The 24,110-nt window shown below is 42.0% G+C and overlaps 1 protein-coding gene across 5 annotated transcripts in view; it reads right to left on the bottom strand.

Annotated features, from left to right (window-relative positions):
* cadps2 (Ca++-dependent secretion activator 2) overlaps positions 1–24,110 on the bottom strand; it is a 245,374-nt gene that overhangs the window by 33,929 nt on the left and 187,335 nt on the right. For 2 of the 5 annotated variants that reach the window (XM_028586489.1, XM_028586485.1), the window contains 6 exons: positions 21,177–21,333; positions 16,453–16,594; positions 12,607–12,726; positions 6,732–6,887; positions 6,120–6,267; positions 2,397–2,411 (listed from right to left, as the gene is read on the bottom strand). In XM_028586489.1, coding sequence (XP_028442290.1) covers positions 2,397–2,411; positions 6,120–6,267; positions 6,732–6,887; positions 12,607–12,726; positions 16,453–16,594; positions 21,177–21,333 — 738 coding nt within the window. The remainder of the gene's footprint in view (positions 1–2,396; positions 2,412–6,119; positions 6,268–6,731; positions 6,888–12,606; positions 12,727–16,452; positions 16,595–21,176; positions 21,334–24,110) is intronic. The other 3 variants (XM_028586486.1, XM_028586487.1, XM_028586488.1) reach the window with 2 other exon arrangements.

The raw sequence follows: 24,110 nt of genomic DNA, 5'->3' as shown, positions 1-24,110 counted from the left end.
AGAGGGTCTATAATAGCAGAATTCATTAATCCAGCTGTCCGGCTGTCTGCTCGCTTGCCAGTTGAACTCCCAACGTCTGAAGCCAATCGAAACCTGGACGCCCCTAAACAAGAGGTAAAAGTGAAGAGGGGCAGCAAAATTTGTCGCCGAGGCATCAGAAATGGCCAAATGATTTGCTGCAGATCGACAGAGTTTAAGACTCATGGCAGGACCACACCAAAGGTCTGGATCAAGTTCAGACTGCAGCCTGCTGGTCAGGGGTCAGAGGTCAGGAAGCCTCATTCACAACAACTTCTGGCAAGGGAACGTGGACGTGCATCAACTGAACCCTATTCACGGGAAACTAGAAGGGCACTTGGAGGGCGCAGACGTCTGCCCAATCTAACATTGTTAATGCAGTGTGAATTTTCTTAGCAGGAAAATCATTTTTACAATTATTCCGACACCACATGAAACGGCCTTTTACTTTCGCACAGATGGCAGGGACTGACTGTCTCGAAGCGGCTTTCTAATCGTTAAAAATCACCAATAAAGGATTCTTGACCACAAAATACACGGCCGGCAGGTATGTGATCCAAAAGTGGAGAAAAATGAACATCTGCAACCAAGATTACAAGTTTCCCTGACGTTAGCATGTAGCTACATGTAGCGGTGCATGTAACACTGTAGTAATGTGGCTGGAGCAGATGACTATTTAAAGAAATCTGTCACATTGACATCAGCTTGAGCTGAGATTAGAAAAAAAAGAAAGGATTTCTTTGACATACTGTACATTTAGCTCATTATTTGAAAATGACTGACTATAGCTGTGTTCTAAACTGTTCCCTCATTCACTCACTCCCTATTCCCTTTATAGTGTTTATTAAATAGTGAACTATATAAGGGAACGACCAAACCAGATTTCGGACACTAAAAATATCATTGCGTCAGTAGATGTTATTTGTATGACGGAGGTGGGCGTGCCAAGAATGTAAACAAACCACAACAAAAATACTTCTAGAAAGAAAGAAACAGCATTCAGGAGAAGAGTAAGAGGTTGCATGTTACATTTCCACTGTTTAGAAAAAGAAGCCTGCTCCATTTTTCTTTTTTAGTTTCCGCGGGTGCTTCTTCCTCTTCTTTTCATCGGAGAAAACAACACGGCCGCGTTGCATTGTGGTATACGGGAGTAAAATAGTGGACGATATAGTGAATGAAATTTACCGCAGAGAATTTGGACACCATTACAAAATGGCGAACACACTATATAGTGAACTATTTTGGGAACTATTTCAAAAACAGCTTTTCTAACATTATAGATATGGCAGAAAACAAGAGAAAGAACAATACGTCCCCTTTAATCCCCCAGAGTCCCCTTCAAAAAATCTGAAAAAAGAAAACCTGTCTAAAGTTTTCACCTGATGCCGATGATATGATGCTTTACATTTGCAGAGCTCACTGCAGCAAGCACTTCTAACGTACTATCTAAAATTGGATTAGCCACTGCCCAGTGGTGGAATGTACTAAGTACATTTACTCAAGCACTGTACTTAAGTACAAATTTGAGGTACTAGTTTTTTACTTGAGTCTTTTCTAGAGCCAGACCGATAAAGTATTTCTAAGGCCGATAACAATACAAAGATTTAAAAATCTGATATTCCGATATATCAGCCGATATACTGTATATTTAAAAAAAAAAATCCAGAAACACATGATAAACAAAATGTATAAAAATAATAACTAAAGATATGAAACTTAAAGGGTTAAACATGAGTATTGCCAACAGGGAGGTTGTAAAGCGCCCTCTGGTGGACAAACTATGCGACGCCAACACTCATAACATGGTTGAAGGGGGTTTTGTCAGTTTTTATTTTATTTTGTAATACTTTAATATAAATTTATTGGCCTTTATAAATACCGATACCAATAGTTTGGAAAATGCCTAATATCTGCCGAAAATGATTAGACCATTAAACACACGTTTGTTGACGGCTTTTTCAACGGCTTTTTCCAACGCTTTCAACCCCTTTGTTTTATTTCCAGTTCCTAAAATAAAAGGATTTTTCTGCATAGAGTACTTTTACTTTTAATAGTTTAAGTACATTTTCCTGATGATACTTACATACTTTTACTTAAGTAACATTTTCAATGCAGGACTTTTACTTGTAACAGAGAATTTTTACAGTGTGGTATTAGTACTTTTAGGATCTGAATACTTCCACCACTGCCACTGCCACTGGAAAAGGATCCACTTTTACATAAATAGAAAACTAAAATGTACTTCTGTATGCTCTTCTGCTGGGTTAATGACTCGGGATCTTTCATTTATAAGCAGTACGATTTAGAAACAAGAAAACTTATTTTAATTGGAGCTTATGTGGAGAATTGTGACAGGAAATTCAGAAATAACGACTTACCCATTGTTTGTCAATCTGGGATTCAAACAATGACGTCCAGGACACATGGAGACGAGGGACAGGGGAGAGGACATGAGACAAGGAAAAAAACATAATTTTAAAACATAATCAGTGACATTTCATTTAAATAAAAAAAAAAATAAACCTGTTGAAATGATATGTCCACAGAAGTAATCATGAAATATCTTTCCACTAATGTCTTCAGTCTTTCGGTGGATTTTACATTTCCCATTTTCATCATAGCTTTGACATTGAATCAAATATTTCATCTCAAAAGTCATGTTGTCCAACACCAGACACACATTATATCGTGACACTGAACAAGAAAGAGTAATAGTCAGAATTTGCAACACATCTCGAAATTAGAAACGAGCAGAAAGCAGACGAGTAATAAAAGCTTTTCTCCTTTTGAAAACGCCTGTGAACGATTTGGACAAAACAACGTCAATCAAACACTTAAACATTTAATTATCAAGGTTAATCACACAAGTGTTTGTGGCGGAATCGAGTTCAGTCCGACAACAACGTAAAACGAGGGTGTTTTACGTTAGGAAACCCAGAAGGACCGAAGGAAATCAGTTTGTCCCCGTCGAGTGGACACACACAAAATGCTCTATTAGTTGACATCTCAATTCAACCTGTTAATCTTTATTCGTGACATTTTGTACTCTACAATCAGTCTACAATCTTTGTTGGCTCGTGTAAATATCTGATCACTGTATGTTCTGTGCCTTTTGAGCACAGATATCTTGTTTGTTGGCACCTAAACGTGATAGTCTTAAATTAGGGAGGGGGTAAGACCTAAACCTATGGTTCTGATGTTTTGAAGTGTAGTTGTATGAGCTACTTCTCCATGTTCAGTGTGTTAGCTATAGAGCCCGACCGATATATCGCTGGCCGACATTAGGTATTTTCCAAACTATCGGTATCGGCATTTATAACGTCCGATAAATGAATATTTAAAAAATAAAATAAAAATGGACGAAACCCCCTTCAACCATGTTATGAGTGTTGGCGTTGCAGAGTTAGTCCACCAGAGGGCGCTCTACAACCTCCCCGTCACTCATGTTTAACCCTTTAAGTTTCATATGTTAAGTTTGTATTTTTATACATTTTATTTATCAGAACTTTAATGTATTTTGATGTTTCTCTGTTCTGTTGTGACAATAAAACAAACAAGTTTATTTTTAAACTGCATTATCATATTATTTTAGTGAGTAAATAACTACAAATAACTAATGTTAGGGAAATCTGTTTGTTTTGTTACGCGTTTCTGGATTAATATATATCGGCCGATATATCAGAAAATTGGAAATCACCAAATATTTGTATCAATATGTAACTTTACATTTGGTAACTGCAGTGCTAGTTGTATTTTACTTGTAGAGGAATAAATCATTGCAATACAACCTTGAGCGCGTCACAGTGTGTTTATGCATCTCTCAGTGTTCAGTCCTTTGCGGCAGCACTTTGTCGGACTGCTTACAGCCGCAACATCAGTGATATAACCAAAAGATGTATCCTGGAATTCATTCAAAAGTCAAATTTGTTTAAAAAAAGTAATACATTCATTAATTTTTTTATTTGACTAAAAGAGACAATTATATTGTTAATTGCAATTATTTTGGAGACAATTAATTGTACAGCCAAATTTGGAATTGTTTCAGCTCTAAACAGCTATAAACTGTTTATACTGTGACCACGCCCCCTTTATTTCCTCTTGTCATAGTAGTTTCTGGTCACGCTTTGTGTAACATTTAAAATGTTAAATAAAACGTGCCAATACGACAATAGAACCAGTCTGTGTGCGGATGCTGTGTGTGTGTATGAAGCTGGAACACAGAGTGTCCTTCTGCAGGCGGGTATTCTGGGATAAACGAATGGTGGACGGGGGGTTTTTGAGCGGCGGTGGCTTGTTGGGAGCTGGAGAAGAAAGCAATCTGAAGGTCAAAAGAGCAGCGAGCTTAGCTCTCTGTCTGCGGCCAAGGGTTTCGCTCTCAGCAACGCCAAGGCTGCCTTCCTCGCACGGGCTTCACGGTCATCCATTTAACAGCTCGTGTCGAGCGCTTGGCTGTTTTCAAGTGAACACAAATACACCTGAACTGCTCGCCTGCTGGTTTTCTTTTGGAGGGAAACAGTCACATTTTTAGTGGCTGCTCTGACAGTTTGACTCAACCTGTTCAGCGTGAGTTTTAAAATAAAAGACGGCTGAGGGTTTTTTTTTTTTTTTTTTTTTTAGAAGCTGACACACTTTCACTCAGCGAGGGATGAGTCTCTGATGGGAAGCTGTGAGATGCAAACTGAAAAATACAGACCCTCCGTCCGTCTTAAGTGATTTAGTCTGATATTCAGCCAAGACTCGTTTTTCTACAAACAAAGGAAAATATTCTGCCAACGTGAAGATGATTTCTTTTGTTCCAGTTTCTCCTCTTGTTTGAGATTATTTCTAGAAATGAGATAGTGCCAGGAACAGCGGCTGGTTATGATTTCAGACCGAAATCAGTTTGTCTCAGTAGATCGCTGCAATTAAAAAAAGGATTCACTCACAGAGTTCAATCTTTGGGTTGTGTTACTTCTATAACGTGTTTTCTTCAAAGACTACTGGAAAAAAAGCGTCTGTAGATTTCTACCTAAATTCATCAAAAGTTATATTACAGAACTGACTAACTCTAAGTACACTGTTTATGTATTGCAAGTAATGAAGCTCAGCATAAATTCTTTCACGGAGACTTCAATAACGTTATCACATCTCTCCTAAACTGATCAGCTGTTTCCTAGGCATTCACTTTTCAGTTAAACTAATCAGTTTCAGCCATGTATTTCACAAGCCAATCACAGCATGACATCCCTGCTTTAAATCTGTTCTCTCACCCTGCGGTTGTCAGTTGTCATTTTAGGAACAGAGTGCAACCCTCCTCCCCCCCTTCAACCCCCAGTCTTCTTCACCCATGATACCCAGGGTTTTACGTCCAGCTGACCGCACCCATTGGCGCCTTCGATGTAGTCTTTGTGCTCCTTCACCACCACCACCACCACCACCAGTGTCTAGACTCCATCGGGGGACATGTCTGGGTTTCTCTACCCCTTTAAAACGTATTTGATGCGATGGAGTCTAATCTCCAAAGACTTTGTACATGTCATATTGTGTTATGTAGCTTACAAATAAATCTTTGCATATCTGCTAACAAGTCTCTCCTGATTGAAATATCATTATCGCGATATTCAACAACATTACCGCATATTTCACTCATATTGTGCAGCCCTAGTCTACATCCACGACGTTCCACTTCTGGGATTGCTCCGGTGCTGCCGGTAATTCTGCCGGATCTCATTCTTTTCGGCTGGATGTCCGTTACCTTCCTCTTTCTTTGCATTGGTGTTTTAAACTCCGGTGGATTTGTGAGGACTATGGTTAACTGCTCCTCAGATCTCTGCAGGGTAAATCCAGACAGCTAGCTAGACTATCTGTCCAATCGGAGTTCTCTGTTGCACGACTAAAACAACCTTTGAACGTACACATGTTCCACCAAAACAAGTTCCTTCCGAGGCTATTTGCAAGCGCGCCGTGGCTACATCCGGCGCTTAGACAATTGCGATTGGTTTAAAGAAATGCCAATAAACCACAGCACGTTTTTCTTCCATCCCAGGATGCTGTGTGGACTAGCCTCCACAGGGCTGTGGAGGAAGGTCTGGCAAAGCGAGACTACGTGACCGTTAGCTTACCTCCTGACCGGTGTCCAGCACGCAGAGTTTGGAGCACTGCTTCTTGGCGTCCATCAGCAAGTTGAACATGGTGCAGACGGACAGCGCCACCCGGAAGTCCGTGGACTTACTCGCTTTTTGCATTTTGGAATCAAATGCAGATTTGGTTCTGTGGAGGCAAAAACACGAAAAGAGGTTTGTACTGATGACTGTTGTTGCTCAAAAAAAGGCTGAAACGTAATTAATGTTATGTAGAGCTGGGACACATTTTTGTGAACGTTTTTGTTAAATTACAAAAAAGTCCACAGAACTAAAAATGATTTGAGCATCAGTGTTAACAATACGCTTCACAAAAGCAGGTTAGATTTCAGTTTGTTGAGCTCTTAGTTAGTTTTATTTCAAGGTTAGAAATGAGTTTGCTTGGATTTGTTTTTAAACTCGGAATTACTTGAGGGACAGTTGTGTGTATTCACTGGGTGGTGTTCTATCTTTATAGTATTAAAAAAAGAAGGGATTCACGTTGGTAGATGTGCGGCACAAAAAAGGAAAAAAAAAAAAAGAGAGAGTGAGAAGGATCCAGACAGATGTGAACCCAGAGGTCCTGATCCAGCTGTGGCGACCTCTCAGTCTGACCTCTTGACACAGGCCTCCATCATGTCGCTCGCCAGCAGTTTGAGTCTCTGCTCCAGATGTTTGGCGAACTCCGGCTCCGGCCAATGGAGGTCCAGCACGAACATCTGCAGAGCATCCAGCTTCCAGAACAAATCCTCCGAGGTGGCCGAGCCGTTGCTGCAGCGAGGACGGAGAGGGTTACCAACCGAATTACCACAAAGACAATAACAACAACACACTTTTTCACATGGAGCGCCTGTGGTTTCCTACAAGGATCTTCTACGATGCTCATTAGTTCCACACAACTCTTTTACGTACTGCTACTGCCGTCTTTTCCAAACCAGCCATCATTTTTTTGATGTAGAATATAAAACAGTGGATTGAAAATGACTAAATGTAATGCCGATTAGACTTTTAGGGGAACGTTCAAGCTCAAAACGGCGTGCGCCGTGCTACGGTTTCCGCGTTGAACGACATGTTTCCTCGCAACGGCGTGCAACGGCTTTGAGTTATGTTCTCTCTCGTTTCTTGGGTGTGACTCTTGGTTATTGGTCACAGGTGTTGCCCAATCAGCAGAGTCGTGTCTGTAAACTCGTGGTATTAAAAAGGCAGAGTGCTTGCGCAAGCAACAGTGTGCTCAACGCACCCGCGTTTGTTGTCGGTTTCGCTGTATGTGTGAAATTACTTTAAACAACTTTTAGGTGACCCACATGCATGTTTCAGAGCTCCAATTTTATGAATTTTGGAGTATTGCTGCACTCAACGTTCTCTTTTTTTTGGAGGAAGAGGGTCTCTACACCGTAGCTGCAAATAATTGCGGCTCGCGCTAAGTAGCTGACGGGCCAATGTCATTCATAATTTCGTTTTCATGTCTAATTCACGTGATCGGTCGATGGTAATACAGCTGTGAGCAGGAACCATTTCAAGAACCCATTTAAGAATACTCAAAAGGCTTTACAGTTTGCTGTTGAAAAGACACATTTCAAAATGCTTTTTTCTTATATACCAGTCTGTAATTTCCAACTAATTTCTTTAATGTGTTGTTTTAATCTGTTTCCTGGAAACTAAATATTATTATTAGGAAATTGCAGACCCATAGACTTAGGTCTTACCAAATATGTTGTAATGTAAGTAACAACCAAATGCACTACATAGTTTTCAAAATGTCATTCCATGTTTTTTAATGTTTGCTTTCTAGAGTTGATTTCCTGACAGCATGGGTCATAAACACGACATTTTCAGCAGCTGAATAATAAATCCAGTATATCAAATGGTCATCAAACGCAAAAGTTGTGGACTGATGGATTATTACTGTGCAGCAAACTGATTTCCAAAGATGGAAATAAATCTAAGTAGTAAAAAATGAAGGGCAGAACACTCTTGGATTTTGTATTTACTGTGCACACACATTCACTGGTTTGATCCTTTCTTCACTGGCAATTTGGGCAACCAGTGGTGACAGAGAGAAACATCACGAATGCTCAGTATCTTCTATCTATCCCCAGAAAAACTAAATAAAGACGAGTGTGTTCGGCTTCTTCAACAGGTTTTTTTGGGTGCAGAGCTGCGTGGTTTTCAGTCAGTAAACACAGCGCCAGGCTGAAACAGAGACAGATGGACGTCTCCCCGCCTTCTCCCCTGCGCACAGGTTACACAGCAACACATGGCAACGCTCGGCGCCACCGACATCCAAGTGTACAGCGCCTGGCTAGAATGACAACCACCCGTAGGATGGGGGGGGGGTTAAAACAAGCAGCACTCACTCCCTCACTTTTCTCACTTCGCCTTTAAAAGACTGTTACCTTAACAAGTGGTGCACGGGAATAAACATTTTGGGCTGAGTCCGCGGTGCAATTAAACACTCGGTGGCTATCCCCCTCATGTCTAATTAGTGGTGCTCTTCTCTGAGCGCGCTCCGCCCCGCTCCCCGGGGAACGGGACGATCCCACTCGCCCGTCTGTGCTCGCTAATGAAGTGCCAGCTTTTCTCTTTTTTTTCTCCTTCATTTGATCGAGGAGGGCCAAGTGAAGTGAGGTAGAGGAACAGTGTGGTTCTGTGTTGTGGGAAAAAAAAAAAAAAAAAAAAAAAGGCTGGGGGAGTCGGAGTGAGGAGCCTTTTTAAGAAACACGACCAGCCTCCTGGTCGAGCGTTGGTGCGCCCCCCACCACTGCCAGTTCTGCTGCAGACTCACTCTGAAACAGACTGTCGGACACATTCAAACATACAGACATGTGTCTGAAAGCGGGCCGAGCGGCTGAATTCAGATCATACCTCGGATCGGTCACGGATGCCACAGCTGCATCTACAGCACAACTGCAACCAACGATTAGTCTCAATATTGAGTAACCTCTCCATTGTTTTGGGTTTAAACAACTGGTCATTTAGTCCTTAATAAATGTCCAAAATGAGTGATGAATGTCCATCATAAGTTCAGATAGTCCAAGCTGTCTTCTAATGTCTTGTTTTGTCCGACCAACAGTCCAAAGCTTATCCACTTTATCAATAATATAAATCACAGGAAAGAGACAAATCCTTGCATTTGAGAAACCGAGAGAACGAGTGAATGAATCGGATTTCTGCTCAATAACTGACTTAAAGTGCATGACATGTCTTTGTTTGGTATAAATTGCCTGATTGTTATGTATTTCCTTCTATGCACATTGCCTGTTTTAAGGGCCCCGATCACACCAGCATTTAAAGCGGCAACATTTTGCAACAGAATCAATTACTTTTAAAAGGAATGGCTGCGATCAGTGGATTTGTTTGTTGGGGCAACTTTGGTGAACTTTGACACATAGCACATAGCTGTTGACCAATTACAAGGCGTCTCGACGGTTCTGACCTTTGAGGGTCGGAAATCGAGAAAGCTAGTGTAGCTAATTAGCTGTGTGTCACCATCCAGTTTAGAGACTAGTTAATTATTACTTTTGGTCAGTCAGGAGAAACAGAGTGATGTGGGTACTGGAGATGTTGTATGATACAGCAAAACCAAGCATGAGACGGTCCGTGTGTTTTTACAATAACGACGATCCTTCGAAGTTGATTCAATCTCTTTCTTTAAGATGTATATTTTTTTTGTATTTTGTTTGATGTGCTACAATCTATTTATTAGGGTACCACTGTGATTTCACACATTAAACAGATGTACATTAAGATCAGTTCTCAAGCTGCTTAAATGTAAAACTGAATTCATGGATTGTATTTGCAATCAGCTGTTAGCCAGACACATAAAATAAACAATCCACTTGAACATGAACTTTCTTTTGTTCCCTGGTGAGCAATGACAACCTCAAAATCAATTCTACCTCAAAACATGAAGGGTCAAGGAGGAGAACATGTGAAAACTGAAGGACAGTCAAGATCATTCTCTTCGTTTCGTTTTCTATGTTCTGATCCAGAGGGACACGTGAAAGCAGAACTTCTCTCAACTTACAAGATGTCGGGTAGATTTATCCCTTGCAAGCTGCAATAGAAAATTGACTTTTGTTATTATTACACTGATATCATTCACATCGAGACATGCACACTGCACAGCACAAGGACTCGAGACACACGGCGCATCGCAAAATCTTCCCCGAGTCTCTGAGGAACAATCGCATGCAGGCGGCGCCCCGCTGACGAAAGACCCACAGTGTCACAGAAACAATTTGAAACCACAAACCTCCCTCTCCAACGCCGAGCCTGGCTCACGCAGACGGGAAAAATGCCGCAAGCTCTTCAGCTCGCTCTCAGAGAACGGGACTGAACAGCATGACGCAGTTTTTGTGGATTTCAATAAAGTATTCATGTAAAAACGTTCAAACTTGAGCAGGGCTTTGTGTGGGGGAGTAAAACAGCAAACACAATCAGTGGAGTTCTGACTGGAGAAGTTTCCCGATATACTGTAATAATTCATTTTTAGTGATGTGGACCTCTTTCACAAGCATGCAGACGGACGGATAGAAACAGAGCTGCGACGTGACTGCTGAGCATTCGGGACAGACAAGAGGACAGCTCTGGCTAGAGGTCTTCACCCACACCTGAACCCCAGAAAACCCAAAGACCCGACTTGAACAGATCCAGGTGTCGATTCACGTGTAAACTGGGTGTACGCACAAAGACAGAAACATGCACACGCATTCTTTTCGTCCGATTTATGAAACCGCCCTTAACGCCTAAATCTGTTTTATAGATCGCAATTAGGGCTGGGCATATTGATATTGAGATATGAGGCTGGATATTGTATAATGTGTTATACAATTCTTGGTTTTAAAGGCTGCATTACAGTAAAGAGATGTCATTTTCTGAACTTACCAGACTGTTCTAGATGGTCTTTGATTTGCCTTTAACCACATCATTATATCCACGGTAATGAGGATTGTTTATCTCATTGTGAAGATATTTTGCTGAGGCATGTAGTGGATGTTTGTCCAAAATAAGGCCCTAGGGCCTGCCAAATCTGACTCCAATTTATTAATTCCCGTGCCTTCTTTCATCGGACTTAAGTTTACCAGAACACAAGGATCAATCTGAAACTATGAGTTCAGTTAAGCTAAGTTTACTGAGTCCAGCAGAAAAGTTACAACACAATTGTGGGTTCACAAACAGAGTCTAAGTTTCCCTAGCGACAGACATAAAGTTGGAGCTCGGTCCACCAAAGTCTTTGTCCGAGTGAGCTTCCATCTAAGCTGTCCCTGTGTCTTTATTCTCTCCTCGCAGGGCGGTGTCTTCCTGCCTCTCGGCAGAGACGCTATCTTCGCACAACACGTTTGGGTTGAGGCCTCTGTCTGGTGCAACTTCCTAACCGTCTTTCCTGTTTTTCTGCTTATCTGTCTGATACACAACGCACCTTCTGTTCATCACAGTTCACCCAGAGTACAGCCACTTCCTCAATGACTGCACACAGCCCTTTTTGCAACACAATGCAATTTTGTCAGTCAGCGACTTTTATTCTACAGGCACCAATGGTCGACCCTACAATATCGTCACAATATCGATATCGAGATATTTGGTCAAGAATATTGTGATATTTGATTTCTCCATATCCCCCAACCCTAATCTTAATCATTGTGGGTGTGGGCGGAAATGCATGCACCTCATTTCCACTCCCACAGGTAGCTATGAATGGGTGTAGAAAACGCCCCTGAACATCTGTTTGCATATCGATACTTGTCACCGCAGCACCACTCACAAGACCGGTCAATGAGAAATACGGCAAAAAAAGTCCAAGACTGTGTCTGTGTTTACGTGTGGGAAAGGTGTATGCATGGTTTTAAACATCTGGTCCATGGTGTCTTTTTTTTTTTTTTTAGGTTTTCCCAGCAGGTTCAGAGCTGGAGAATGTAACAGACCAGGAGATCTACGCTGACTTCAAACTAACTGGAGGCTAGGTCTGGGTACTGAATTCAATTATTTTTAGGCACCGACCCAATTCCCTGCTTAGTATCGAAAAATACCAAGTTTCAATACCTAAGGAGTAAATCTAATCGTCAGTGAGCCAATCAGCATGCTTCCAACAAGATCCAATAATGTCTGTGATTGGCCGTCCAACGTTACACGTCATAGAGATACGCAGGAGAAACTCTACGTTACACAGAGAGACGGGGCTCACGTAGTAGGTAGATAAAAAGATTTGTGCCGTAATGTTGTGATTTCTTTTTGTTAAAATGGATTTTATAAAATTGGTATCGAAAAAAGTATTGTTCAGGAGCCGGCATCAAAGCCACGTATTGGTATAACATTTTTTTGAACGATACCCAGCCCTACTGGATGCAGAACGTCCTATTGCCTTTGGGTCTGTTTGGGTGTCTTTAATGGATGGATACCATCTTGAATTCGGGGTGATATTAATCATGGTAAGAAATTCCTAGACGGTGTGAAGACCTCTAGTCTAGTCTTCCCCTCCCCTCATACATACGTGTTCTCACACAGCGGTCCCATCCAGGCGGGTGCTGAGAAGCTGGGCATCTGTGGCAGCGTGAGAGGGAGGCTGGGGACTTTGGGAAGAGGGACGCTCGCTAGATTGTTAGTCAATGACCTGCCGGGTCGGAGTCAGCGGCGAGGTCGACGGATGGCGGGAAAAAAAGAGTCAAGTTAAAAGAATGGAAGAGAAGGAGACAAAATAGAGACAATAACAGTGGGCATTCGTCGTAGTAACATATCATAATTGCTCTGCGTGCAATAACTGACCAATAGCAAACTCCATTAAAAGACAGAAAAGCCACCGCTCACTTCTATTCGTTCAATTTGTTTTCAGTTTTTCGTTTCAGAGAGCAGCTCGGAGTACATTGTTCCCGACTGCTGTGTGTCCTTGCTGTCTAAGTTTTACAATCTGCTCTGCTTCCTTTTGTTCCTCTGCTGTCCTGTGCAGCATTTGCTTTGTTCACTTTTATTGTTTCTGTTACATTCATACGGCAGCCAGTATCCCACTTCAACAAACCATCACTGCTGAGAGTAAACAGAAGGTAAAAAAGACAAAGAGAGAAAACTCAAACTAAGTTCTTGTAGAGCAGGGTGCTTTGTTTTTTAAGTCAAGGACCCCTTAACTGAAAGAGAGACGGAGCAGGGACCCCCCTACTACATATATTGTATAAAATGAAGTTGCATAATAAACAGTGCTTACAATAACATGTAGGGCAGCCTAAAGCCTTTATACATACCTATTCTTGCATAGAATACTAAGCTATTAAAATAATAATTGTCGGCATTATTTTATAAATCATGTTTAATGTTAAACATACATGTGGCAGAGTGAATCCTTAGGATGAACTGGATCTGTGGATGGCTACCTTAGTGATTATACCTTGCCTATCATCAGTTGGGGGTAATATTGGCTAATAATATGTTGGATTCATGTTAAGACATTTTAATTTTTGAAGAAAGAAAATTAAACAATATTAACAATAATTTGGAGGCCCCCCTTCAGCAACTCTGAGGACCCCCTAGGGGTCCCGGACCCCCTGTTGAGGGGAAAATCAGTGAGCACTTGTTCAGAAATATTGGTGTTGAAAAACACATCTTTGTCCACGTGGAAACTTATTAACGGTAGCAATGTATCACTTTAATGCAAATTAAAGGTAAAAGCTGATTTGTACAACCTGTGTCCGTATGTCTTCTCTAGGCCGTGTAGAAATGGGATCAAAATGATCTTTTAAAATGGGGGGGGGAGAAATACTCAGTGCCACTGAGTGTAGCGACAGTTTCTCTGGCTCCAAGTGAAGCACTTTGCATTGCCTTGTTGTTGTTGACAGGCACAATGCACGTATGCATGTAAAAGTGATGGTACAGACAAAACAGACTGAAATCAAATGAGCCGACACCGGAAGTTTGACCAAACTTTATGCAAAGAATCTAACGGTTAAAACGTCATCGCGAGCTGATGATACATGATACCGTCATTACCTTCAGCCAGCCTCGCACACAACTACATCTAGACCAGGGGTCTCAAACTCGTGGTCGGCGGGCCAATTGCGGCCTGCGGGACGATAGTTTGTGGCCCCCGCCTTAATATGAAAGTTTAATGTTAGTGCGGCCCGCGAGTGTGATTTGTATGGTACTTTACAGTGTTGTGTGCGGGGCTGAACGAACCTACCAATCACGGTGGGGTATATGGCTCTCGGGGGCGGGACATCGGCCGGGCTTGAAGCAAGCAGAGAAACATTCCTCAATGAGTGAAAGTTACAGCAGCGTTGTCATGGAGTGTTTTCTTCCGTGCCTGGCTGGCTGCCTCGTTTCTATTGGGCACATGCGGACATTCGTCCCAGCGCGCTGCGTTCACAACACTCACAACACTAAGTTGCTGCCCAGCGGGACATTATACGTATACACATATGTAGGCTATATTAAATGTATATAACCAGGGGTTAAATTGGGCCGGGGCTCTCCGGGGCTCGGCCCCGACACATAAGCCTGCTCGTTTGTCCGGATGTGCCTGCTTGCAGTCTAAATATGTCACAAAAAAATGTATGAAAATTATGCTTTTGAAAACATGATATTTGAATGATGAGGATACATTAATAAATTATATTTTTTGAAATGGCATGTCTATTTTGTCTCGGCGGAGCTGAGATGAGAACAATCAGAACAACCCTTCCAGAACTGCAGACAATTCACCACCGCAGGTCAACTACATAACGCCTAGTGTCTCCGTCGGTAGGATTAACAGATAAAATGCCTCTTCTCCTAAAGCTAAAAACCCGTTCGCAGCGGTGGAAGCCCGGTGCTTGGAAGCTTCACCGGCCGCTACGAGTTCATGTCCCTGACCAAGCCGTGGAACCGGTCCTCGCTGTCGCATCTCCGCCAGCGGTAGGGCTCCGAACCGGCCACGGCTCACCTCCGAGCATCGGAGAGCCCCACTCGGTTTGCGTGCGTGCATGTGTGTGTGTGTGTAAGTAAAGAGAGAGAATGGGAGAAGAAGTTTGTGTGAGGTGGACCTGCTCACCACAGACCCAAATCTTCTCAGCTGTTGCTACTGTCATGCTGCATGTCTGTCTCTTCATGTGGCACATTATGTTTGGCCCATGTGGGTCACTTCTTATATCATAACAAGGTAATACAATGTGTAATCAAGTGATGACTGATTAACAGTAATGTAAATGCCCTAATACCTGTTGATACTACAACAATGCAGAGTATAGGCTCTTAACCTTGCAGTTTTGCACATATCATGTAAGACTCAATATCTCCATTTATTTGCACAAAACTCTCCAGAAAGGGCCATTTCACAGTTAATTTTTCAAATTTTTTTTCCCGGGGGGGTATACCCCCGGACCACCCTAGAATAGGCTATATATATATATATAGTTATACATACACGTCAATGGCACTTAGAGAGTTAATATGAGGTCTCTCTCTCTGACAAAGTAAATCAAAGTGATGTGTACGTGGCGGGATAAAAGAATATAAATAATAAAAATAAAGAGATTTGAGAAGATTGGAATTTTTTTTAACAGAGCTTTTCTTGTGGAAAACCTGATGCGGCCCAGCCTCACCCAGACTCTGCCTCCAGCGGCCCCCAGGTAAATTGAGTTTGAGACCCCTGATCTAGACAGTATGTGGGACATGTACAGGAACCCGTGCCACAGGTGCAGTCATAGTTTTTCTTTGACGATGGCCCACAAGTGGCCGTTTAAGAAGAATATTTAACATTTTGAGAAAATAATCTGAAACATGCTGCATACCTTTGCAAATCCCTTTCTGATTCAAAGCCTACTAGCCCACTGCTACAGAAATCTAATAGTCAGCTCAGGTTGCAGTTATAGGCTACAATTAAACTGTTTATCTGGTTTGATATCTTGTTATCTTGTATGGGTGTGAATGCAGTCTAATGTAAGGCTCTATATTTCATTTTGAGGTGTACAGTATTGTGGATTTAGTATTATGTAAAATTTAATATTGCACTTTCTATATACAGTTTGCATACTGTATGTAAGATTACATTTTGCTTGGACAACAGTTACATTTTTTGGATATATTTGTGTGAATGTAGTCTAATGTAAGGCTCCATATTTCATTTTGAGGTACAGTATTGTGGATTTAGTATTATGTTAAAATGTAAAATATACAGTTTTTAAAATAAAGATGACATATATTGTTAACAAATTTTGAATTTGAGCCCCTGCCCCTCAAAAGGTCTCTGCACGGCCCTGGTGTGTGTGTGTGTGTGTGTGTGTGTGTGTGTGTGTGTGTGTGTGTGTGTGTGCACGTTGACAGCTCTGCCTCTGACAGGAACTCCAGTTATTACAGGTGACAGGCGGACACTTACTTGACGGACTGCCAGGTCTCCTGCTCGAAGCCGCGGTGGATGGACTGGGCGATGGACGACTCCATCAGGTCGATGTAGCGCACCACCAGGGGGACGAACAGGTCCTGCAGGTGTTTGTGGAACGCCCCATTGCACAGGTGAACTGGGAAAAAGAAGACCAGGTGAGAAAACGTAAAACCTTCTCAGACCATTTCCAATGAAAACTAAAACAGACAACCGAGACTACATTACACAACCCTGTCGCCAGATACCAATTCTATTCTACTAATCAAACGTTCAAACATATTTGGTTTTTACTGTAGTGTGTCATCGATCTGGTCCACAACGCGTCATATTGACACTGTGGTGTGTGTACTAGGGATGGGCATGATTGCTCGACGATTGATAATTGATTATTAAGAATTTCGTCGATCACGTTAATTTGTTGTTGATTACACTAACGGTGGTTGCGTTGCGTAGTGCGAGTCTTGAAGCAATTCAATTAATTTCACAGTGTGGCAGCAATTAAACATTTGACCACCCGGGGGCAATATTTGACTCCATACTCCGTTACCTGGCTGCGAGTTTCCGTTTTGATATCAAAAGTAATCATGAAGAGGACACGGCCAAGTGTGGCGTGGGACAATTTACATTTTTTTTTTTAAACAACTTAGTTCACTGCAAAACTGAGATACTGTGTATAAGTACAACACGGCCACGACTAAATGATGTAGCCTAGCACTAAACTAAACCCTGGTTAATGTCGGTGGCGGCTGCGGCTCATCCTGCTCTCAGGCTCAACCTAGCATAAACTTGGTGTTAGCACGGAGGAGCTGCGATGCACACCGAGCAGAGAAAATTACCAAAGGGACCTGCAAGTTCATTGAGATGGATATTGGAACCAGCATATCACATTTCGTCACGACGTACCATCACCAGACTGGTAGAAACTCACTACGAAGAACGGAATAAGGTTCCCCGGGCTGGCCAGGTTAGCGCGGAGGTAGGCGACCTGTGCATCCCGGCAACGCGGCTGTTTTCGGCGGCTGGACTGATGGTCACCGGGTAGCGGTCGCGTCTGAGCCCAGATCATGTCACCATGCTTATCTTTCTCAACACTACAGTCATCTGTAGACTGGTGCAGAAGTTGTATCTGAGTTAGCCTACTGGTTATTTTGTTATTAGGCTTTGTCTGTGCCTTGGATAGTTTTGAGTTACATTTTGACCAATGCTGTCAGATCTAAGCATTATGTTTTTGGTTATTATTTAATATGATTATTTTTATTTATTATTTTGGAACAAACGAGGGTTTCTGTTTAAGAACGCCGGCTCGCAGCTGCAGGTTCTGCTGCTTCAGAGCGCCGCACCGCATCTATAATCTATAACCTTCAGTTTAACTGCTGTGAATTGTTGGCCTATTCCTTTACCTGGCCGGTCTCTCTTTGTAGGCTGGACCCAGACTACATTCTTCAAACTCTTCTTTTTTTTTTTGTTTAAGATGAAAAACACTTAAAAGTCTCAAGAAAAACCTGAACGTTATCGAATTTGCACTGTAGAAGGGCTTAATTCGAGGATTTGAATCGGACTGCACAGGTGTTCATGATTTTGTGTACACCCCCGCCCCAAACCCCCTCCGCGTAGGTTTGAGGAAGACAGTCAAACAGACCGATAAATTCCCCGCGGAGACGCTAACAGTCCACAGCGAGGAGGAGAGACAAAGACGGAGAGTGTTGGGTGAGAAGCGAGCAGGCTGCTCTCTCAGGACTTCATTAGTTTTAATTCCTCTCGCTCTGCTCCGTCATGATTAACACTAGCCTTTTTTGCCCTCCGGAGAGAGAGAGAGAAAAAACAGCCTCCCTCGCAGAAAAAAAAAAAAACGCTCGCCTTCACATGCTGACAATCAAGTGAGCATTTAAATAATCTACAGAACTGAATCGTTGGAAGAAAAATCCTCAGAGTCAAAAAAGTTACACTGAGATCGGCCGAGCCGCGGCTGTCACTGCAGATGTTTGGTTGATTTTTCTGAACAGTTTTAATATATATATATATATATATATATATATATATATATATATATATATATATATTTTTTTTTAAGATTCTTTTTTGGTGCATTTTTAGGCCTTTATTTCCACAGGACAGATGAAGACATGAAAGTGGAGAGAGACATGCAGCAAAGGGCCACGGGTCGGAGTCGAACCCGCGGCTGCTGCGTCAGGAGTAAAACTTTATATATGTGCGCCCGTTCTACCAACTGAGCTAACCCGTCCACAGAACGGTTTTAACATTTGACAATTAGAAAAGTCGAGGATTGTTCACATGTCATCACTGTGAAAAGGATCGGACCTTTTTCCTCTCGTGTCACCCGAGTGTCTGATTGGGACTGAACTCAAACGAGTCTTTTTTTTTTTCTCACTTCAGACGTAATGATGAAAGAGGGAAGACCTCATTTGTGCAAACAGTCAAAACTATGATGCCGCTTGTTCTGCGTTTCGGCTCCGACTATTGCCTCATTACGCTCCAATTTAAGTGGACTAGTGTGACACTTGGAATAATTACGACATTAATAGAGGACAGTAATGACGAAAAAAAATATATATAAAAGATATGACAGACACACACACACACACACACACACACACACACACACAAAAGACATTTGTGGGTTCTTCACATAATGAAACACTGAGTTTTTTTGTTCCCAACAGTGCCCTTGGGCTGTCTGTCTATCTGCCTGCCTGTCTGTTACTGTATTCGAGGTACTTTGGCATCAGCCATGTTAAATAACGCCTCGCATCTCGCCAAATCTCTGCTGGCTCCGAGACAAAGCCTCCGAGCCGACGGAGATCTCGGATGGAAGGAAACAATGAGACGATTTTCTTTCTTTTTTCTCCAGCAGTCATAGGAAATCTTCAACAGTGAGATGCAGTTCATCAGGGTTTGTCACACTTTCATCTAAAGTTTCCATCATCACTTCTTACGTTTGTTTTTTTTTTATATGCTTTCCCCACGCCGTAGAGACCTTGAGATGTAGAAAAGCACATTACGGGAGTAAGTGGGTGTCCAAAAAATGTTTTCCTTTATTCCAAAAATCATGTTTGTTGTGTGGAGGTGTTGCAGGAAATGGTTTACTAATCACAAAGCTACAAAAGGTAGATGGAAAATGATTTTGAAGCATCACAAATTTCATCATTTCAAGTTAATCTTTGCTATTTTCAGCTTCCATATTTCATCAATATACGAGCGTCAGTGAAGATTGATTGACTGATTGATTCAACTTTCCGACTGCAGGGGCCTAAAAGACACTAGACAACAACAGGGAGGATGAGCACATAAATTATGATGCAAAAGATCCTCACATTTTGGAGTTAAGAGCAGTGTGCAACTAGAAAGAGATTTTTTTTTTTTTTGGAATTAGTTTGGATCTTTCACTTTCTGATTTCCCACCAGAGAGAAAGCTGACAAAATTTAATTTGGAGAAAGGCAGTGTGTGTGTGTGTGTGTGTTTGTGTGCGTGTGTGTGTGTGTGTGTGGAGGATGATCTGACTGCTGCACACACTTGTTGGTCCACAGCCCACAGAAACTGGCAGAGTGAAGCTGTGATTACAGGCAGCAGAGAATTATACACCGAACGGCTCAAATCACAGTCAACTGGATTTGCTACATTTCCACTCAGTAAATGAAACAAGCAGTTTGGAGATGTTTGCGAGTGCGATTGTAACAAGACATGTCATCGGAGGAAAAGGGGTCGGCAGATTGAGAAAGGCGTGGCCGATGATTTTTCGGAAGATCACAATCTGCTCTCGTCTTGAAATGCCACACTAAGCAAACTGGTTTTGAGCAGGAGAGTTGATCCAAAAGCTTTAGTAATAATGATAATTTTAGAGTAGCCTTGGTACATTACTCTGTCAGAACTGTGGCTGTGCCTGACTTATAACGGTACAGCTGGTACTGTTAACAAGCCTACACACACACTAGAGGTGTGAATCTTCACTGATCTCCCGATTCGATTACGATTATCATGTCTTCGATTCGATATCTCGATGCATCACGATGCGTCCAATACATTTTTCTATTAAAGCCGTGTAGGATGTTTAATTCATAGCTTTTCAAGCTACAAAAACAAAACATTCTGCAGTGCTCTAATACTAAATAAATTGGATACATAAAACTATACAGCACTGAGCACATGGCACCTCCTGAATGTGCAAAACATAACAGAACATGTAAAAAGAAATGTTGTTAGGCCTACATTAAATTGTAAACAGAAATAATGGATTATGAGCCGGACGATTATCGATGCAGCATCGTCCATGTCCACGATTCGATGCATCGATTATTTGATTAATTTCAACACCACAAACACACACACACACACACACACACACACACACACACACACACACACACACACACACACACACAGGTTCGATAAGCTGCTGGTTCAGACCACAAACGCTTTTACTTGAAGCCTGAAAAGACGGATTTTCGTGTTATTTTCATTTTCCTTTTGTGAATTCCACTTGAGGAGAAGGGAGTTGTTTGCTGTTATACACAGTATACCGGGTTTTGCTGGGGATAGCGAGTGCAAAGTCAGAAAGAACCCTAATTATATATATAGGAGATATAAGACTGAGTTTGAAAAATAGCAGAATTTTCCCTTTAACACGCTTTGAGCATTCAGCTCAAAGCACAGCTGAGTCCGACAACACGCCTTCCCCCAGAAAGGAAAGGTCAGGACTCACCGTCGGTTCGCAGGTAGTTGTTGAGGAGCTGGAACAGCGGGAAGCTGTCCCAGGAGTCAACAGGCTGGACCTGCAGAGCGGCGTCCATGTTGGCTCTGTACAGCGACAAGAAGGTCTCGGCGTGTTCGGCCATCACCTCCGGCCACCACGAGAAAGCCTGAGAGACACGGAGATCGGCATCGGAGAAAGAGTCAAATATGCATGGCTGATCTACCGAGACAGACTACAGCATCGGGTGTCTGACAGCTAACAATACATGCCATTAGTTTAAATTAACGTGGCAATGACTCTTGTCCATCAGGAGGACAAGAGGACGTAAAGTGACATTATTACAGACAGACAGAGTCAGCAGAGGGAGGAGGTCAGGAGGGACGGATACAACACAACGTTACATGTAAGAGAGCACCGTTTGTTTCCCATTTCCAACATCTCTTGCTTTTAGTCATGAAACCGCGGTCGTTCCCTAACCTCGGTCCAGTGGTTATTACTGCAACCGTGACGACGGTTCACAAAGGTTATTCTCGTTTTGGACGTTTTTATTCCTCTGAAGATGAATCCACAATCAGACTTCTCCACGTGTGTCAGATTAAGTTTTAACTAGTGCTGTCAGTTAAACGCGTTATTAACGGCGTTAACGCAAAGCCATTTTAACGGAGTCAATTTTTTTTTGCGCGAGATTATGGTTCTTTTTGGCCTAGCAAACTTTGTACTTTGGAATGTTAAGTGTGAAATTGAACACTACAGTATATGCCAGTGTTGTTTTCAATAAAAAAAACATTTGCACAAAGCAAGCCGATCCACTTTTCCATGTTGATAAGAGAATTAAATTGAGAAAAAAAAAATAATGGGACAAAAAGAAATCAAGGGACATTTAGAATAGATTAAAATGTGCGATTAATTGAGAGTTAACTATTACATTAATGCGATTAATCGCGATTAAATATTTTTATTGTTTGACAGCACTAGTTTTAACCCTTGTATTGTCTTCCCATCGACCAAAATGGACCTGGATTGGTTTGCCTGTTTTAAAAAGCCTAAAGTAGCCTGTAAAGTCTCCCCAGGTCTGTCTTACGTCTTCTTAGCCAACTTGATTCCAACTTATTACCATTATTCCTTTTACACTTCTGTTCTTATTTACATTAATTATGCCTAATTTTTTTTATTTTGACTAATAGTTAAGATCAAAGGAACATATGTTAATGTATTATCACAGATTCGGACCCGGGTAGACCATGAAAGTAGTGATCATCAATTTTTATTGTAGTGTTGCATGTTATTTTTGGGGAAATTTCCTTGAAAGAAATCCATATTTGTGATATAAAAACTTTGTCTGGGGGAACGCTCCATTTACGGCAGCTTTGTGCACTATTTTTCAAGCCATTTGATAAGAAAATACCTAGAACTCTGTACATCATTTTGGTTTTCACTCCTGCCACCTAAAAAGAGACAAACAATCGTCTGATGTTACTATTAAATTATATGATATTTAAATTACAAACAAAGGTAAGGTAGGGATTTGGCGTTAACAGCATTACTAATCTTGAAACCATTTTTTTTTTTTAGAAGAGTTCACAGAATGAACGGCAATATTCCCCCAGTAACAACTTCTGCTGCACTGATTTGCTGATCCAGTCAAAGAGACTGAGGGGAAGTTATTTTAAAAGCCTAAAAGACAGATCCCGGAGGGACTGAAAAGATACGGGGCTCTTGAGAGAGCATTCGGGGCTGGAGCCCCACAAGCCACCGCCCCTCTCACTCCACCCCTGGTGTGAGTGTGGATGTGTGGGTGAAGGTAATGGAAGTAGCAAGACTTTTTGGATTTAGTTTGGAAAACAACGTAACGTAGACTCGCTGTGTTCCAGACCCATTGCTTACCTTGGCACTGCAAAAGTTCTGTTAAGATATTACCGCTACGTTTACGCGTGGCCGGCTATTTTCATAAACGGACATTTCAACCTCGCCGTTTTTCAAAAATAACATCGTGCACAGCTGTCAGTTTTCAGAAAAGTGTTCGTTTACATGTACCCGTGTATATATGCCAGACCTGTAGGTGGCAGTGTAACGAGAAGCTCAAGCCTACGTTAGCCAATCAGAATCCCGAAAATAGCAACAACAGCAACCAATCACTTCCTCTTTCTCGGCTGCCTAAACCTCCGTTTATCTCAGTTTACATCCAAACGAAGATTTCAAAAATCTCCACTCTGGCCAGAGTTTTTAGAAAGACTCGGTTTCAGAGGCAAATTCTCCGTTTGCGTGTAAACGAAGGGCACAAACGTTTGTAAAAATAACCATGTATGTGTAAACAGGGTCTAATGCTTGGAAAGATACACCTGATTGGTTTATCTGTCTCTGGGGGCAGGTCTTACACCCATACCAAAAGTTTGATTGAGACATTTTGGGCAAATCGTTTGGGAGAGATCTTGAAAAAAAAAACAGGATTGTCGGGATTACCGTGAGTGCTCACGCAGTATTCCGGACAGCTGGAAATTTTCACTCACATTCACGTTGGCCAAAGTGCGTCTATAGATGTGTGTATCCCAATAAGTCAAGCTAAGAATTAAAGATTTTTTTTTGTCAATTTTGCAGGTGGGTGATCATGTTTTCAAACCAGCACCTTGCGATCTTAAGCCTCTCCCCTCTGCCTGTCGTCCTGGCGGAAGACCCTCCAGCCGCCATTTTCTGAACGCTCATAGGCGCACATTGGAATAATGTATTCTGTCTTTTCATGTCGATGTCTTGTTGGATACCTTACAGCAGGGCTGTATTACTTGAGTCCCAACTCAGACTCTAATCCAGACTCAAATTTCTCTATTGTCTCTGACTTGTCTTGGACTCGTTGGCATTTGGACTCGGACTTGTCACCGACTCGGCCATTGGACTCGCCAAATATTCTAGTTGGTCTCGACCGAGTCGAGCACGATATTCTTTTTTTCT

This window comes from Perca flavescens, chromosome 8 (assembly GCF_004354835.1).
Source record: "Perca flavescens isolate YP-PL-M2 chromosome 8, PFLA_1.0, whole genome shotgun sequence".
In the NCBI taxonomy this organism is placed as follows: Eukaryota; Metazoa; Chordata; class Actinopteri; order Perciformes; family Percidae; genus Perca; species Perca flavescens.
The sequence above is the reverse complement of the archived record's forward strand: the minus strand, read 5'-3'. Positions and strand labels throughout refer to the sequence as shown.